We start from the raw sequence: 17,561 nt of genomic DNA, 5'->3' as shown, positions 1-17,561 counted from the left end.
AAATCTTTGATCAAAATGATCACTGACACTTCCCCACCACAGATATAAAAGAACAAAATGGGGTGGCAGGAGTTTCACCTCAGAAGCCTCAAAACTCTAGAATCCCCTGCCCCCTAATATTAAAGCCGCTTCCTCACTGCTGTCTTTAGAAAGCTTCTGAAGACCTGAAGGAAGGAAGGCCGTCGCTGAATGGATGAGGAACCGCCGACTGAAGCTGAACTTGGACAAGACGAAGGTTCTCATACTTGGATCCACCCCTCGGCCTGGGATGACTCCTGGTGGCCGACCGCACTGGGAACCGTTCCATCACCCACCGACCGCGCACACAACCTTGGGGTCATGCTCGACTCCACCCTCTCCATGACTAAACAGGTCAACGCCGTCTCCTCCTCCTGCTTCAACACCCTCTGCATGCTCCGCAGGATCTACGAGTGGATCCCCACTGAAACGAGAAAAACGGTAACCCAGGCCCTCGTCAGCAGCAGGTTGCACTACGGAAACGCCCTCTACGCAGGAGCCTCGGCCAAACTCCTGAGACGGCTCCAATGCATTCAGAACACCTCTGCACGCCTGATCCTCGACATCCCTCACCGCAGCCACATCACACCCCACCTGAGAGACCTGCACTGGCTCCCGGTCAACAAGAGGATAACCTTCAAGCACCTCACCCACACACACAAGGCACTCCACAACACCGGACCAATGTACCTCAACAGACGACTCAGCTTCTACACCCCCACCCGCCAGCTCCGCTCCGCCGACCTCGCCCTCGCCACAGTCCCCCACTTCCGAAGAGCGACCTCCGGTGGCAGTTCATTCTCCCACCTTGCCGCCAAGACCTGGAACACCCTCCCCATCCACCTACGGCAGACCCAAGACCTGCTGACCTTCAGAAAACTCCTCAAGACCTGGCTTTTCGAGCAGTAGCAGCATTTCCCACCCCAGCACCGTGAGACCCTCACGGGTGAGTAGTGCGCTTTACAAATGATATGATTGATTGATTGACTCTTCAACACTAAGGGCCTCATTATGATGGAGGATTTTCCGCCTCCTCCGGGCCGGGGGAAGCCACCTCCGGCCCAGAGGAGGCGGAAAATCCTCTGCGGACTCACCAAAGACCCACCGCCGCATTACGATGGCTGGTGGGTCTTGGTTACTGTCCGCTGCTTTTCCGCCGCGGTCAGATTACAACCGCGGAGGAAAAGCTCTCATTTGGCTGGCGGTGTCTATCAGACACCGCCAGTCAAATTAGGAAGCATTTGTAAACATGCTTTTCCACAGCGTTTTTTCCGCCGTGGAAAAGCATGTGTACTTTTGATTTTGGGGGCCCGTTGCGGGCCCCCAGGGTGTTGGCGGGTGGGGGGTGCACATGGGGGGTACCTATGGTACCCCCCAGCATTTACTTGCACAAAGCGGCAGGCACCACGCGGTGCCTGCCGCTTTGTGCATGTGAATGTTAAACATGCACTTTTAACATTGCGGCGGGTGCTGCTTGAAGCAGCACCCGCTGCAATGTTAAATATCCAGGACGTGACCGCCAGGGTGGCGGTCACATCCTAATCGCACATGAGGGAACGCCACAGCCCATGCGGACGTTCCCTCATCCTCTGGGGTCGCGGACAGACGCAAGTCCATCCGCGATCCTAATGAGGCCCTTAATCCATTCCTGTTCTGTCCATGATAAGCTAGCGCCAAGACACTTGGGGCTCTATAAATTCAATAACATAATATGAAGCCTGGCTGTCATCCATATAAATGAGCCACATGTAAAAGTAACAAAAAATGCCAAGCCTCACAGTCAGAATTCTGACAGGTCATAGAGACTGAGGTACACAAAATAGGGACAGCGTATATTGAAACAGCAACAGAGACTAGATAGCAGCATACTGGAACACAGGAGTTTGCGATGAGCAGACGACATATGAAGGGGTACTTAGGGAATGAAATTGTTTAATTTTTTTATATGACCTCTGTATCCTGTCCGGAGTCTATCTGATCAATTGCTGCATCTGTTTCTGTCCGCCTCGTATTCCACTGGCTATCTCTCTGTACTGTGGTGTGACTGCCAAGTGGCTACTAAGAAACGTTGAAGCATACAGGAGCAAGTGTAAGAATGCCGTGCATCACAGAACACACCGATGGTGCGTCCTCTGTCTGCTCTGTCTTGCTAGAAACACCTACTCCTTAACATTTACTCAACATCCGTATTGCACAACTTCTGGCACCCTAAGTTTGTAATGTAGGTTATGTGCTTATCGCACCCTATAGGGGAAATACTTGTAGCTGATGACTGGGTTGACAGGGCTCTTTATCTTTAATATAAAACATTCCCGTTCAGACTCTGAGTCAACTCTGGAAGATAATCTTAACATGCAGACTAAGGTGATGCACATCAAGATGAAAAGTTCTCCCACCTGGATCACAAATTTGTGATCCAGGATCCTCGTACTGGTCAGGGGACATTTGATCATTATGACCCCATTAGGGTATTGGACTCGTACTCCACCAGGTCATTCATAAAGTTCTGCTTATCCCCTTGGCAGGTGGGGTAATTCCCCCATGGTGCGGGGGGGATGAGGAAGGGTGGTCCAGGGGGGTCCACAGCCCAGCTGTGCTCATGACGAGCTCAGCTCGTCACAGACCCACCCACTCATTAATTCTCCCACACAGGTGGGGAATTAGCCGCGTGTTGACAAATCCCCCACAAAGAGAGGCACAGAGAAATACCTTTTTTTAAAACAATATAATATTAACAAATTTAGATTACATCAGAGAAAAACAAGTAGATATCACATAAAGAACACCCCAGTTTACAGCACATCATAGCCCAAGCAAGGTTACACAAGATCAAAAAGCAATTGTACATTACAAATTTAAAATGAAACAACAATAACTCAGATTATGAGCGGCCACAAAGCTAATTTCTATGCTATGTTTCAGAACTCACTTACTGCCCCACGAGTAAAGTTATAGCAAACCAGAAGGAATTGGGGGTTAGGGAGTCGAACATAACGCATGCTCCTGCATCACAATGCTATTGTATCCAGCACAGTTTGCAGTGATGTTTTGATAGGATCCCTTTAACTGGTTAAGATGGCTTCCCCACCTCATCATTTGCTGGCACTCAGTCCCTTCTGGTGCTCCTCCACAGCCAGCCACTGTCTACCTACTCATCTACCATGACAGGGAGCAGAATTTGAGGGCTCACAGGGGTAGTCAAGATCAACAAAGACACATTGATGTTTTTGCCACATTTCAGCCAGTGTTGCAAAGGCCCAGGAGGTGTTCGACGAGGCCAAAATGCTCCTGAAGGAGCAAGGAGTGTCTTTATTCATTGTATTTCCTGAAACACTGCTTATTATCACTAATGACCAGGCTCACTTTAACAATGGCCTTAATTCCAGAGCGGTGATTGCCAAATACCTCCACAAAGTGTAATGTCCTATTACGCTTCAAACCCAGGATCCCAGGGATGTCGTTTTCTGTTGGATACATGATTGACCAATCACTGCCGCAAGTTGTTGCTTCCACTGGGTGCTTGATTGTATAATATGCTGTTGCACTATTACTTGTTGGTATACTTAATATACATTTACCTTCTGCAATGAATACTTATATTGACTTGAGTGCGGATTATGTTTAGCAGTCTCTAAAATGCCCAGTGTAGCTGACTTCTCCTTGCAATATGTGATCTATCTTTTTTCTGTGTGACCATTTTGGAGTGTTCTTAATGTGTTTTTCTGTATGGGATTAGGGAAGGCGATCTGGTGATAGCTGGGGTGTTTCATAGTATTCGGTGAGGGTACTGGGTGGGTGTTTCAGTGGTGTAACTAAAAATAGTGGACCCTCTGCAGAATTTGAAGAAGGGTCCCTGAGTCTCTCATATTTTACAGATATTCATTGACCTTTGGGCCAATGGCCCCACCAGCCCCCATCAAGGATTGAGTGGCTTCTGAAGGGGCTGCAAGGGTCTGTGCTACATCCCTGGTGTGTTTATGTTTGTTGGATAGCCATACTGCCACAGCCTTCTTACTAGATTATTGTGTTGCTCAGGTCTTCAGCCAAAGACCCCAACAACCTTTTTCCTTACAACACTGGCAGAAAGGTTGCACACTCGTTAACCCAACAGCTCTAAAATCTTGAGGCATCTAATGCCTTAACAACCTGCTAAAGTTAAGAAGATTCAATAGTACAGATCCTGATTCGCCAGGAGACCTACTTGGTCACCTGTGCAAATTTATAACTCAACGCGTCTTGGAGGGATCAAACAAAGTTCAAATGTTTCTTCATTTATTCTAAAGGGGTGCTCACCATGATACACAAATCCACTCCAGTGAAGTCCCTTTGGGTCTCTATGGATACTGGGGGCAGGGACATTAGCTTCTAAGTAGCTAGTGGGCCGTGACATAAACATCAACTTCTCCAATTTTTTCAAGATTATTGGTAGAGAGTTCATGGAATAACCTGATTCCATTATTGCCTGAAATGTAGATTTCAGTAAGACTCTAGCTCCAGGGGTGGACAAGTCTTCTGGAATGGGGCACTGACATAGCGTCTGGACCACAAGAAATTGAGAACTCGAAGGTGAGGCACCTGCTATGTATCATGTCCAACATCAGGGAATTGAGATTCAACTCACCATTTCATTACACAGCCTTCAGAATTGACCCCATTCCTATTTACAGCAAAACCAACAACTAGGTAGCTGGCTTAAATATCCTGCCTCAGGCTCAGTCAATTCACTTCCCAACAATATTGATGCTTACAGCCCCTTTCTGACATGCCCTCTATGACATTTCATTTCATTGAGGAATCCCCAAAGAAAGTAGCTTATTACACAGAAACCCTTATGGCAATGACAGCATGCTTCATCACTAATACTGGGTCCATTAAGCACAGCATAATACTTTGGGAGGCATCCAAGTTGTATGTCGAAATAATGTGCAATGCCAAGGAGGCCGGTCATGACACATCTAAGTGGATCAGACAGCAATATGAAATCTCTTCGAGTTAGGCACAGCCATAACCCTTAACCAGCTGGGAGAAATAAGAGAATGCAAGTAAGCTGCACCTGTCGCCCTAATAATCCTGTAACAAAAGACCAGGGCTTTAAAAACAAGCTGTTTCTTCTCCAGAAGCCGATGCAGTTTAGAAAGTGCGGAACCCATTGACGCGTATCACGAAGGAGACATTTATGCCTTGTTTCACTTCTTGTATTTAGGCCTGTGTGAGTGGGAGAGGATTACCCAATCATTGATAGACAACGACCTTAAATCAGTGCAAATCACAGTTTTAGCCCCTTTGTACAAACCCATAACACTGGCAGGCATAAATTAAGACAGCAGGATTGCTGGGTAGCAGGGTTCCAGAACCTTCAGAAATGTATGGACTCCCACTCAGTTTCCATCAGGAGGTCACCAACCCTCTGGCCCAGCACCATCTCAGCAGGTAACAGGAAGCTCTAGCGCCTAAGCTGTGCCCATCTGTGACGGATGCCCATATAATTATCTTACTTAAACCTGGTAAATGGCTAATATATGGGGATAATGCAGGCCACTCTGGCAACAAAGTTGTAGCCTCGGTAATTCCCATGAGGCTGATTGCCAACATTCCAAATATGGCCTGGGCAATCAGCCCTGATTTGCAACCTGCAATCCATGCCACTTATTTCATATGATAGCTTACAGCAGTGGTTATATTTCAAGAGCCATGATCACTCTGTTCAGAAGGCTTTTGACTCCTTAGAGTCGATTTACCTTTCAACAGCCCTGATGATAATGGGGTTCGGAGGGGCAATGCTACAGGTGATTCTGCGCCTTTATATTCTCACTGGTGTCACTTATGTCACCAAAGGGACGCTATACCCGCCAACTGAGTTTGAACATGGCACTTAAAAGGGTTGTTATTTCCTCTCCTGTTCGTGCTGGGTAGTCAATCAATCAATCAATCAATCATCGCATTTATATAGCGCGCTACTCACCCAGAGGGTCTCAAGGCGCTGGGGGAGGGGGGTCTGCTACGGCTCGAACAGCCAGGTCTTGAGTTGCTTCCTGAAGGCGAGGTGGTCCTGGGTCAGGCGGAGGTGGGTGGGGAGGGAGTTCCATGTCTTGGCGGCGAGGTAGGAGAAGGACCGTCCCCCTGTGGTGGCTCTTCGGATGCCGGGGACGGCGGCGAGGGCGTGGCTGCTCGATCGAAGCTGGCGTTTGGGAGCGTAGAAGTTGAGGCGGCTGTTGAGGTATCCTGGGCATTGGTTGTGTAGGGCTTTGTGTGCGTGGGTGAGGAGACGGAAGGTGATTCTCTTGTTGACCGGGAGCCAGTGCAGGTCTCTCAGGTGTCCGGAGATGTGGCTGTGACGGGGGATGTCCAGGATGAGTCGTGCTGAGGTGTTCTGGATCCGCTGGAGTCTCTTCTGGAGTTTGGTGGTGGTTCCAGCGTAGAGGGAGTTGCCGTAGTCCAGACGGCTGGTGACGAGGGCCTGGGTGACCGTCTTCCTGGTCTCGGTGGGGATCCACCGGAAGATCTTACGTAGCATGCGCAGGATGTTGAAGCACGACGAGGAGACGGCGTTGACTTGTCTGGTCATGGAGAGGGAGGAGTCCAGGATGAAGCCCAGGTTGCTTGCGTGGTCTGTTGGTTTGGGTGCGCTGCCTAGGGCGGGGGGCCACCAAGAGTCGTCCCAAGCGGCGGGTGAGGATCCCAGGATGAGGACTTCCGTCTTGTCCGAGTTCAGTTTCAGGCGGCTGTTCTTCATCCATTCGGCTACCTCTTTCATCCCTTCGTGAAGGTTGGCTCTGGCGGTGGCGGGGTCGTTGGTGAGGGAGAGGATCAGCTGGGTGTCGTCAGTGTAGCAGATGATGTTGAGGTTGTGCTGGCGTGCGATGTCTGCGAGGGGGCTCATGTAGACGTTGAAGAGGGTTGGACTGAGCGAGGAGCCTTGGGGGACGCCGCAGATGACTTCGGTGGCTTCAGATCTGAACGGAGGGAGACGGACTCTCTGTGTCCTTCAGGCGAGGAAGGAGATGATCCACTCCAGTGCCTTCTCCTGGACTCCGACGTTGCTGAGGCGTTGTACTAGGGTACGGTGGCAGCCAGTGTCGAAGGCCGCGGAGAGGTCGAGGAGGATGAGGGCCGCTGTTTCTCCGTTGTCGAGCAGCGCTCGGATGTCATCGGCGGCTGCGATCAGGGCGGTCTTGGTGCTGTGGTTGGCCCGGAAGCCAGACTGCGAGGGGTCGAGGGATCCGTTCGTCTCAAGGAAGGCGGCCAGCTGCTTGTTGACGGTCTTCTCGATGACTTTTGCAGGAAACGGGAGCAGGGAGATGGGGCGGTAGTTCTTGAGGTCGGTCGGGTCGGCCGATGGCTTCTAGAGTAGGGTGCTGAGTTCGGCATGCTTCCAGCTCTCCGGGAAGGTGCCGGTGTCGAAGGAGGTGTTGATGATGTCCCGCAGGTGGGGTGCGATGACAGCGTTGAAGACGTGGTGAGGGCAGGGGTCGGTCGGAGATCCGGAGTGGATGGAGTTCATCGTGCGGACGGTGTCTTCGGTGTTGATCGGAGTCCAGGCGTGGAGGGTGGTGGTGGGAGGCGGTGGTTCGGTTGTGGCGTTCGTCGGTTGAGTGCTGAAGCTGTTGTGTATGTCCGCGATCTTGTTGTGGAAGTAGGAGGTGAGGGAGTTGCAGAGGTCTTGCGAGGGGGTGATGTCGTTGTTTCCGGCGTTGGGGTTGGAGAGCTCTTTGACGATGTTGAAGAGTTCCTTGCTGTTGTGTCGTTGTTGTCCAGTCGTTCCTTGAATGCAGTTTTCTTAGTGGCGTGGATGAGTTGGTGGTGTTTTCGGGTGGCGAGCTTGAGGGCAGTCATGTTGTCCGGTGTTGGGTCTCTGCGCCATGTTCTCTCGAGGGCTCAGCAGTTCTTCTTGGAGCTCTTGAGTTCGTCGGTGAACCATGGGGCTTTCTTGCTGCCGGGTCTGCTAGGCGGGATCCTCAGGGGGGCGAGCTCGTCTGCGCAGTCGCTGATCCACTTCGTGAGGTTGGTGGCCGCCTGGCTAGGGTTCGTTGTGCTGGTGGGAGGGTTCATGTTCAGAGACGTCGTGAGCTGGTCGGCTGCGATCTTGTTCCAGCTCCTGCGTGCACACTGTTGCTGGTGGTGGTGGATCGTGGTCCTTCCGAAGCTGAAGTGGACGCAGCTGTGGTCCGTCCAGTGGAGTCCGGTGGCGTGGCTGAAGGCGATGTCCTTGCTGGATGAGAAGACGGGGTCGAGTGTGTGTCCAGCGTAGTGGGTGGGGGTGGTCACCAGCTGCTTGAGTCCCAGGTTGGCGAGGTTGCCAAGGCAGGGTAGTGGTGCTGCGGTCGTTGTTGTTCTCCAGGTGGAAGTTGAGGTCCCCTAGGAGGATGTAGTCAGCGGAGCAGAGGGCGTGCAGGCTGATGAAGTCGGCGATGTCTTCGCTGAATTGTGTGCGTTGTCCCGGGGGTCTGTAGATGAGGGTGCCTCTGAGGGTGGTCTTGGGGTTGATGTGGACCTGAAAGTGCAGGTGCTCGGCGGTTGCGAGGGTGTGGTCGGTGTTGGTCGTGATGCGGATGGTGTTCCTGTGGACGATGGCGATGCCCCCTCCGGTGTGGTCTTGTATCCGTCTGGGATGGCGATGGCGATGTCGGGCGCTGAAGAGGCGTTCATCCAGGTCCCGTGAGGAAGGCGACGTCTGGTGAAGTAGTGTCGAGCAGGTTCCAGAGCTCGACGGCGTGTCTGTGGACGGAGCGGGTGTTGAGCAGGATGCACTTTAGGTGGCTGCTGCTGTTGCTCGTCGAGGTCTTGGGCAGTGCTGGAGTGGTGCAGGTCCGTATGCAGGTGAACTTGCAGGCGTTGCAGCAGAAGGGTCCGTGGGTGCGTCTCGGGGTGGCACGGTAGCACCCCGGGATTCTTCCAGCGTTGAGTGCGTAGAGTTCGGTGGCGTCGTAGGTCCGGCGGGTGGGCTGGGGTCTGCGGGGGCCAGGGGTCCTGGCACTGGGCGCGGTCCAGGCGCGGACGGGCGCAGACGGGCTTACCTTTGGTGCACCTTCGGCGCTCAGTCGGCGCTCCCGCTGCGCGCGTCCGCTGCGCGGTCGCTGAGGGGGCGTCATAAGTAGGAGCCGGGAGGGAGGGTCAGCCGGGAGGCAGGAGGACCAATGGGAGAGGAGGGGAGGCGGAGCTACGGGTCAGAGGCGGCGGGAAAGCACAGAGGTGACCGGGGCAGCGGGGCCGGTGAGGAGCGGGGGCAGAGGCGGCAGGCTGCGGGCAGAAGGCGAACCCGAGGAAGATGCGGAGGGCAGCGGCGTAGAGGAGGTGAGCGGAGGTCTCAGCGAGCAGGGAGCGGCCAGGCAGCAGCTGAGTCAGCAGGCAGGCAGGCGAGCGTCAGACCAGCGTGGAGGGAGCGACCGCCTGCGAGGGCACAGGGGTCACAGTGAGTGACCCGGCAGGGACCCCTTAAGTAGGAGCCGGGAGGGAGGGTCAGCCGGGAGGCGGGAGGCGGGAGGACCAATGGGAGAGGAGGGGAGGCGGAGCTACGGGTCAGCGGCGGCGGGAAAGCACTGAGGTGACCGGGGCAGCGGGGCCGGTGAGGAGCGGGGGCAGAGGCGGCAGGCTGTGGGCAGAAGGCAAACCCGAGGAAGATGCGGAGGGCAGCGGCGTAGAGGAGGTGAGCGGAGGTCTCAGCGAGCAGGGAGCGGCCAGGCAGCAGCTGAGTCAGCAGGCAGGCAGGCGAGCGTCAGAGCAGCGTGGAGGGAGCGACCGCCTGCGAGGGCACAGGGGTCAGTGAACCTATGGTGGCTGGACAGGAACAAATCATTCTGCTCACGTCATTTTTATGAAAAATAAACAACTTTTTCATAGGGACGTGTTTCTGGAGAATATTGACAAAGGTCAATGACAAGTGATTAAGGGCCAAATGTATGAAAGTTTGGTTTTGCGATTCTCAAATAGCGATTTTTTGGGAATCGCTATTTGAGAATCGCAAAATGCTATGTATGTAGGATTTGCATATAATTTTGCGAATCCTACATATTCCTTAATTGCGAATTGCAAATTGCGATTCGCAATTAAGGAATACCTCCCCATTAATTTCTATGGGCCTAGAGGCCCATAGGAATGAATGGCAAGGCATTCCCAATTTGCGATTCTCAATTAGAAAATCGCCATTGGAAAATGCAATTTCAAGGGTGCAAGGGTGTCAAAAGGACACCCTGTTGCACCCCCTGAAATAAGCATGGGGGCTCATGTGGCCCACATACATGCCCTAAGGGCATGTATGTGCTTCACATTGCACTTTGAAAAATGCAAAAAAGTGCATTTTTCAAAGAAATCGCAAATTACCACCAACTCGAAGTTCTTAAGGCCAAATTGCACTTTTTTGGTGCTTTTTACATTGCATTTACGGAATCGCAAAATTTGCGATTCCTTAAATGCAATCGCAAAATAAGGAATCGCAAATTTTGCGATTCCTTATTTTGCATGCAGATTTGCCTCTTACATACCACTAAGCAAAATTGCGATCGCAAACGCCGAAATTCTGCGAATTTCAGCATTTGCAATCGCAATTTTGCTTGATACATATGGCCCTAAATCTTCACCCATAGCTGGACCATTGCCTTGTTCATGCCTTGTCTGTTTGTAATATGTTTCCTGGCAAGGATAAGGTATAAAGTTGCATACAGATTCATGGGTGGCTGTTAAATCTCCAAAAATCCCATATAAAGCCTGTAAAAAACGTACAATGTGTCAGCTCACTTTTAATTATTGCAGAAGGTAGAGTTTCCCTTCTACACAGACTGTGAAATTCTGGGGCCATCTTCACTTTCTGCTGTCAGAATATTTCACCTCGGCTCACCGGTGGCTTCGAGTCGAGGTGAATAAGATGGCTTGTGTACTAACAGGAGCACCAGTAAGGTTCCATCTCATACTGCTGGTCTGCCATGTCCTGTCTTGTTGGAATCCTAACTTTCTGGATCATTAATCGCTCAATTCTGTGGCTGAAGGAGGAAGATGTGAGTTCCTGCAATCAGCATTCTGCAGTCGTTTATACCATGCTCATGTGCACTGAAACGACATGCTACAATTATCAAAATACCCAACCTTGCATCCACGACCTACATATGTAAACAGAGACAGCCACTTTAGTGTTTGAAGTGGCTAGCTATAGACACAAGAAGCTTGGGTATTAGAGACGATTAGAAGGATCATTTATTTGGCTATGTACTAGAAACCTCCTCAGCTATTGACTCAAAAATAGATATTTAAGGGTCACCTCACCCACAATATTTTGTGGCATGCTTCGTCATCGGTGACCTCAAACACACTGAAGAAGATGGTAATACACCAATGTACTCAACCATAAATGGGATTTCTTACATATTAGTTCCAGGGCAAGAACAAAGATCCAGCTGAATTAAAAATATATACGGGTATACCTCAAGAGTATTTCTTTATTAACTGTTACCCTTGGTACACGGTTATTAGGTGAATTTAATGTTTCACTTAAATGAAGGAAATTGCTGACGTTTCGATCGATTTAAATGCCAAGCACTGGTCAGCTATCCTTTTTTTTTTTTGGAAAACCTTTATTGATATTTCAACCAGTTACAAACACGGGCCTACAACCACTAGGGCTGGCCGCTAATCAGTGTCATCATAGCAAGTTATTTAGGACAATACTCAGTCAATCGAGAAGTAGATGTATCACAACTTCAATTAACACTGGCTGTTAAACCTACAATACGAATAACAGGATACTAAAGGTTCCGTTTTATAATATAATATAGAAGGATCAGGTGCCATACAATATCACGAAATAGTATAAAGGGCGGGCAAAATAATAAGAGTTCCACAATTAACTCGATCGCATTTGAGACAGTGGCGCAACAGCATACAATCCAGGATATACAAGCATATAATCACCATTCGCGCCACTTAAGCACCCACCCAGTGATAAAAAAATACCGTGAAGAGTATTAGCACAGATAAAAAGTCAACAGTTGACAGAAGAATAGACCCACTACACTGACCCGAAAAAGGAAGAAACGAAAGAAAAAGTGAGAAAGGATGAGGAAGAAAAAGGTCATAGAAACAAACGGAAAAACAAAATTCCCCTCCCCCAACCCCCCACCCTGCACCCCTGCAGATGACTACGGCCTACCCCCCTAGCAGCGTGCCTGTCGCCCCAAAACGGAAACCCGAAATATAGAAAGAACAAAGGGAAAGAAAGAAGAGACTAAACCCCTACCTAAAAGGAATCGTGGAGGAGGGCTATATCGTACACATTCCCGGCCCCTCCCCTCCACCTTAATGAAGAACCCCCCGCTAGGCTGACACTATCGAACAGACCACAATAAAAGTACACCGGAGGAAACTAGGAACCCCGCCCCGGTCTCCGTTAATCAAGTGAAGCAATCCCATTACCAATGAAACCATAATGCATAGTCCCAGACAATAGCTTCAGCCTTGGCCCTGTCGATCAATTTCGCTAAGTCCTTCCGATGAATAGAGCCCCATCGTCAAGTTGTCCAAATTTACACAGAAGTTGCCGATACATGGTCTGTTAGATGAGGAAAGGATGACAAGACCCAAAGCAGACGATCGGTTCCAACGACGCCCCTCCCCGACTCCAAGGCCAGGCACTGTCCCGGCCGCCATCTTGACAGACCCACTGGGAAGGGGATGCAACACAGTCAAACACAGTTCACGATGTCGACCAAAAGTCTCCAAATCAGGAACAGCAGTTAAATTTTCCGCCAGTTGCATAACCAAAGATTCTGACCATATAGTTGAAACGCCGATCTCCGCACATTCCAGTCGTTCCACTTCTGTAGGGGCAGGCACCGCTTCAAGCACCGGGTCCAAATGCACCGTTGAGGTAGCTGTCGGGAAGGGAACTGGCCACCGGGCCTCAGGCAACAAGGCAGGGTCCGGTCTCAATCCACTAATTCCATCCGCTGCCGACATCAAAGTCAAGGCCTGGGCCTCCATAGTCGCCCGTAGCGCCTCAAGGGCTGTCAGCACTGACCGCAACGTCGGGTCGCACTCAGCCCGCTCCACCAGGTTCCGCGTAACAGTAGGCATCGTTATCCCCACGGAGAGGCGCCTTCCCCGGGGTAAGATTATCCGGAGCAGGGATGAACCGTGGGGGACAGATCGGTAACCAGCGTTAGTGCTCACCAAGTCTCCAACCCCACGGCATCGGAAATCTGAACGCCAGGCCTCCGGGTCTGGGACCCCCACCACACCGCCTCGGGCATCGCTCGCCTCCTCACCTTCGATACAGCGTCAGGCAGCAGATCAGCAGCCAAGCGATCCAGAAGATGTCGAAAGTTTGTGTACCGGACCCCGCCGCCCTCACTGGTCCGCTGTTGTTCAACTCGGATCCGGCTCGACCAGCACTTGAGACCCCGGCTTCCAGACTGGGTTAGGCCTCAAATCAACCCTCGACAGTACTCCACTCCACAATGTCAGAAAAATCTCGGGGTTGCTCCATCAGAGTCCAAATTAGTTCACACACACGGATATGGGGCGGGAAATCAGGATAGGTGACAGGATCATCGAGCAAAAGACGGAGGTCAGCGGAGCCGGGAGACTATGCGGCCATCTTGCTAGCTGTCGTAGCTCCTCCCCCTCAGCTATCCTTCTTCAGGGCTACAGAACTCCTTATCTAGCATGTGTGGCATACAGAAGAATGAGGCCTAATGCTCTCATACCTGCTTATTAATGATCAGCACTGAGTCATGGAGGAAGGAGCTTAAGCAAAAGATTTAAAACTTTAGAAGATTGAAACAGAACTTCAAAAAAAAAGCAAATATTTAAAGATGTAGTCTAATACCAAAGGTGTATCCCCAGGTACCAACAAACCCTCTTTGTATACTCACCCCACTCGAGGGCACTGTAAACCTATATAAAAAGTGAGTGGTTTATGTGTATCAACAATAACTGTTAGATAAAAGCAGTGTAAACGTATATGCAAGTGAAAGAATGGTTGGCTAAGAAAAGGGTGCTTCTTAGCTTCATGGTTCAGAGCTGGGGAGCGTCTCCCCTGTAGCCACAAACTAAATATGTATTTGTAGCTGGTAAGTAAACACTCTAGCCAACAAAAAGTTGACCCATCCCAAAGAACTAATAGATAGCGCCCTGCACAACCTGGCTAAATCATTGAGAAAAGGGTCCCTTGCTCATTTTGGCCACGGGGAATGTGGTTCCCGGTACACAGACAACTATCTGGTCTAGTGCTGCTCCTCATTCCCTCGTTGTTGGCCAATCCTACCCTATCAATCCTTCCACTGGCTGCGACTGATGATTCAAAGACTGAGTGGCTCAGTTTACAAAGGTTTTTCCTGAGAGGTAGGGGTTACTCCCATCCCTGGGATTCCTACTATTTTAATGGATACAATACTGTTCTTTGGTTCTCTCTGCGGTTTGTGCAAAAGGTCCTGTCAGATTTCCAACTCACTTAGGGTGGAATTTTGAATACCTATGCCCAAGCTCCCCGTTTGCCCCCTGTGAGAAGGGCAGTGGGAGTCTTCCTCTTCAATCTTCTGCTCTTTGTGTCTGTAACTACCTTGAGTACGTGAGAGTGCCTGTCGATTTCTGTAGAGTGCGCACAGAGAAGAAGAAGGGGAATGTGAGAAAAAGGGGAGGTGGGAAAAAGGAGAAGGTGGAATGGGGTATGAAGGGAAGGCAAGGAAGGGGTTTACACAGTGCAAACAAAACTCACCTTATTAGGTTCATATGGGAAGCCTCCAAATGGCCCTCGCCAAAAAATGGTGCCACCGACTTTCCAGGACTTAACGTACTTGGACATTAGTCCATCTGTATAGCACTAGAGGATACATTGAAATGGAAATCATGTTAGTTTATGTAAAAATAGATGTTGAAAAAGTACAAAGATAAAGCATTCTATTAACCAATTAGAATGTGTAAAATATGTTCAGTGTGAATACAAGAACCCACCGGGATGCCTATCATAGCGCTTAAAGCCTCTTCAATGAGATAAATATCTGTTGCTTTTAATTACACTATGTGTTTTTTGTGTAACAATAGAATAGAGAGAACAAACACAAATGTGTGTTTCCATTTGCAACAAAGATGGCAAACTATTCAAAGGGTTATTGGGGGCATCCACTCTTTTCTCAATTAGAGTAGAGTGGTGTAGATCAGAGTGGAGTAGAATAGAGTGAAGTAGAGAAGAGTGGCATTGAGTAGAGGGCCATTGTGTGGAGTGGAGAGGTGTGGTGTAGAGTAGAGTGACACTTAGTGGACTGGCATTAAGTGGAATGGTATAGAGTGGCATGGGGTGGCATAGAGTGGAGTGGCGTTGAGAAGAGTGTAGTTTATTGGCATAGGTTGCAGTCGCATACAGTGCAGTGGCGTAGAGTACAGTGGTACAGAGCAGAGTGCAGTGCAGTCCACTGAACTCTAAATCAGGTCTTTTGTGTCTGCCTTGGGCACAGTGTAGTGTTCCCTAGGCGTCAGTGGTTGTTTTACTTGGCTTCAGTTTGGGGTGGAAGCAGTGTGCATACAAAGTCCTTTGGCATCGGTTTCTGAAAGCTGTATATTTTGTTTTGAGTACGCTACAAGATTTCTACAAGTTGGTTACATGGTGTAGACATAGCTAAGAACACATGCCATGTCAATGTCCTAGTCACAAAGCAAATCAAGAATCATACTTATGTCAAGTTCCAGTCTTCAATCTAGCGTTCTTATGGGATACTACCACTAGCACCTGAAAGCTGTTGGGTTTCCAGCATGTGATATATCTAGCATTTAGTTATGCGGAGGTGGGCGTAGTGTAACAGTCTGACAACACATACGTCTCTACTAGTGGAACTATTGTAGAGAAAACGTGATTTTCTTTATGCAATATCCATTTACGCTCCTTATATGCTCACAGCGCACATGAATTCAGTGGTGGAACCACAAAAGAGGAAAAGCTCTGTTGTATCTAATGTTATCACATATATTTGACATAAACACTGGTGGACCATCCTTTCAATGCCAAAAGAAACCTGCTTCTGTATTAGGATGTTTGGTGTCACGACAATTTTTTATAGATCATCGCTTTTGGTTGAGAGGGATCAGAGCAGGTGTATTTACTAACACGCATAGAAGCAGATGCGCACAACTAGGTTGGTTCTGACATTGTGCTTTAGTTTTGTAATGACCTGGGTTTCATTTCACTGTTTCCCCGTGTTATGCACAAGCTTGAAAGTCTGTTTGGGGCAAGTCATGGGTGATGCTCCATGCCTGATGAGCTGGGGTTTTGCTTGAGTGTACAGGATTCTTGCTTCATTTTAACAGGTCAATGAATGCCAGGGCTCCGAGTGGTCTCACCCTAGAAGCCTCAAGCTGGATTGGCATCTTTCTCTTCCATACTGAGTACCGCTGTCAAATAACGCAGAATTTAATACAAACAACCTTTCTCTCTAAGCGCTCTCCTAAAGTAATACAGATCAGAGGTTCTAATCCTGGAATGGTGCCATCAGCCAATCATTCTTTCTTAGGATCCACACAGCCACAACCAACACAGTGAAATTACACCATATACTTGTGTATTACCATTCTCACAAACATGCTACTCTCCTAGCAACACCCAATTTGCTCATCACAAAACTCTAAACAATATTCTGCACACCTTTCCAAAATCACCTCTACTCTCCTAGCAACACCCAATTTGCTCATCACAAAACTCTAAACAATATTCTGCACACCTTTCCAAAATCACCTCTACTCTCCTAGCAACACCCAATTTGCTCATCACAAAACTCTAAACAATATTCTGCACACCTTTCCAAAATCACCTCTACTCTCCTAGCAACACCCAATTTGCTCATCACAAAACTCTAAACAATATTCTGCACACCTTTCCAAAATCACCTCTACTCTCCTAGCAACACCCAATTTGCTCATCACAAAACTCTAAACAATATTCTGCACACCTTTCCAAAATCACCTCTACTCTCCTAGCAACACCCAATTTGCTCATCACAAAACTCTAAACAATATTCTGCACACCTTTCCAAAATCACCTCTACTCTCCTAGCAACACCCAATTTGCTCATCACAAAACTCTAAACAATATTCTGCACACCTTTCCAAAATCACCTCTACTCTCCTAGCAACACCCAATTTGCTCATCACAAAACTCTAAACAATATTCTGCACACCTTTCCAAAATCACCTCTACTCTCCTAGCAACACCCAATTTGTTCATCACAAAACACTAGACAATATTCTGCACACCTTTCCAAAATCACCTCAGATGTGGCAGATGCTTGGGTATCAACGTGTTCACAATAATAGCTACTCCCCATCACACAATGCGGGCATAATCTCAACGTTACTCATTAGACAGAACTGTAATCCTGCACAGCCATGAAAAGCATACATATTGGTAAAGTGCAGAATCCCTCAACAGGTGTCTTGGGACCAACAACAGAGGTTTATTGATACCCGTCTCGTTTATAGGTATTTCATCAGCCTTAGGAGGATAAAAGGATGCACGGACCCACTGAGGATCAAACCTGATCCCTGCAGTAGATGCATTCGTTCACTGAGTC

The 17,561-nt window shown here is 49.3% G+C and overlaps 1 protein-coding gene across 1 annotated transcript in view; it reads right to left on the bottom strand.

Moving 5' to 3' along the window:
* Window positions 1–17,561, bottom strand: part of CYB5RL (cytochrome b5 reductase like) — a 182,197-nt gene that overhangs the window by 56,872 nt on the left and 107,764 nt on the right. The window contains exon 5 of the mRNA XM_086952629.1: window positions 14,720–14,824. Coding sequence (XP_086808755.1) covers window positions 14,720–14,824 — 105 coding nt within the window. The remainder of the gene's footprint in view (window positions 1–14,719; window positions 14,825–17,561) is intronic.

The sequence above is a fragment of the Lissotriton vulgaris genome, chromosome 1_1 (assembly GCF_964263255.1).
Source record: "Lissotriton vulgaris chromosome 1_1, aLisVul1.2, whole genome shotgun sequence".
Taxonomy (NCBI): domain Eukaryota; kingdom Metazoa; phylum Chordata; class Amphibia; order Caudata; family Salamandridae; genus Lissotriton; species Lissotriton vulgaris.
Note: the sequence above shows the minus strand (reverse complement) of the source record. Positions and strands in the feature narration are given on the sequence as shown.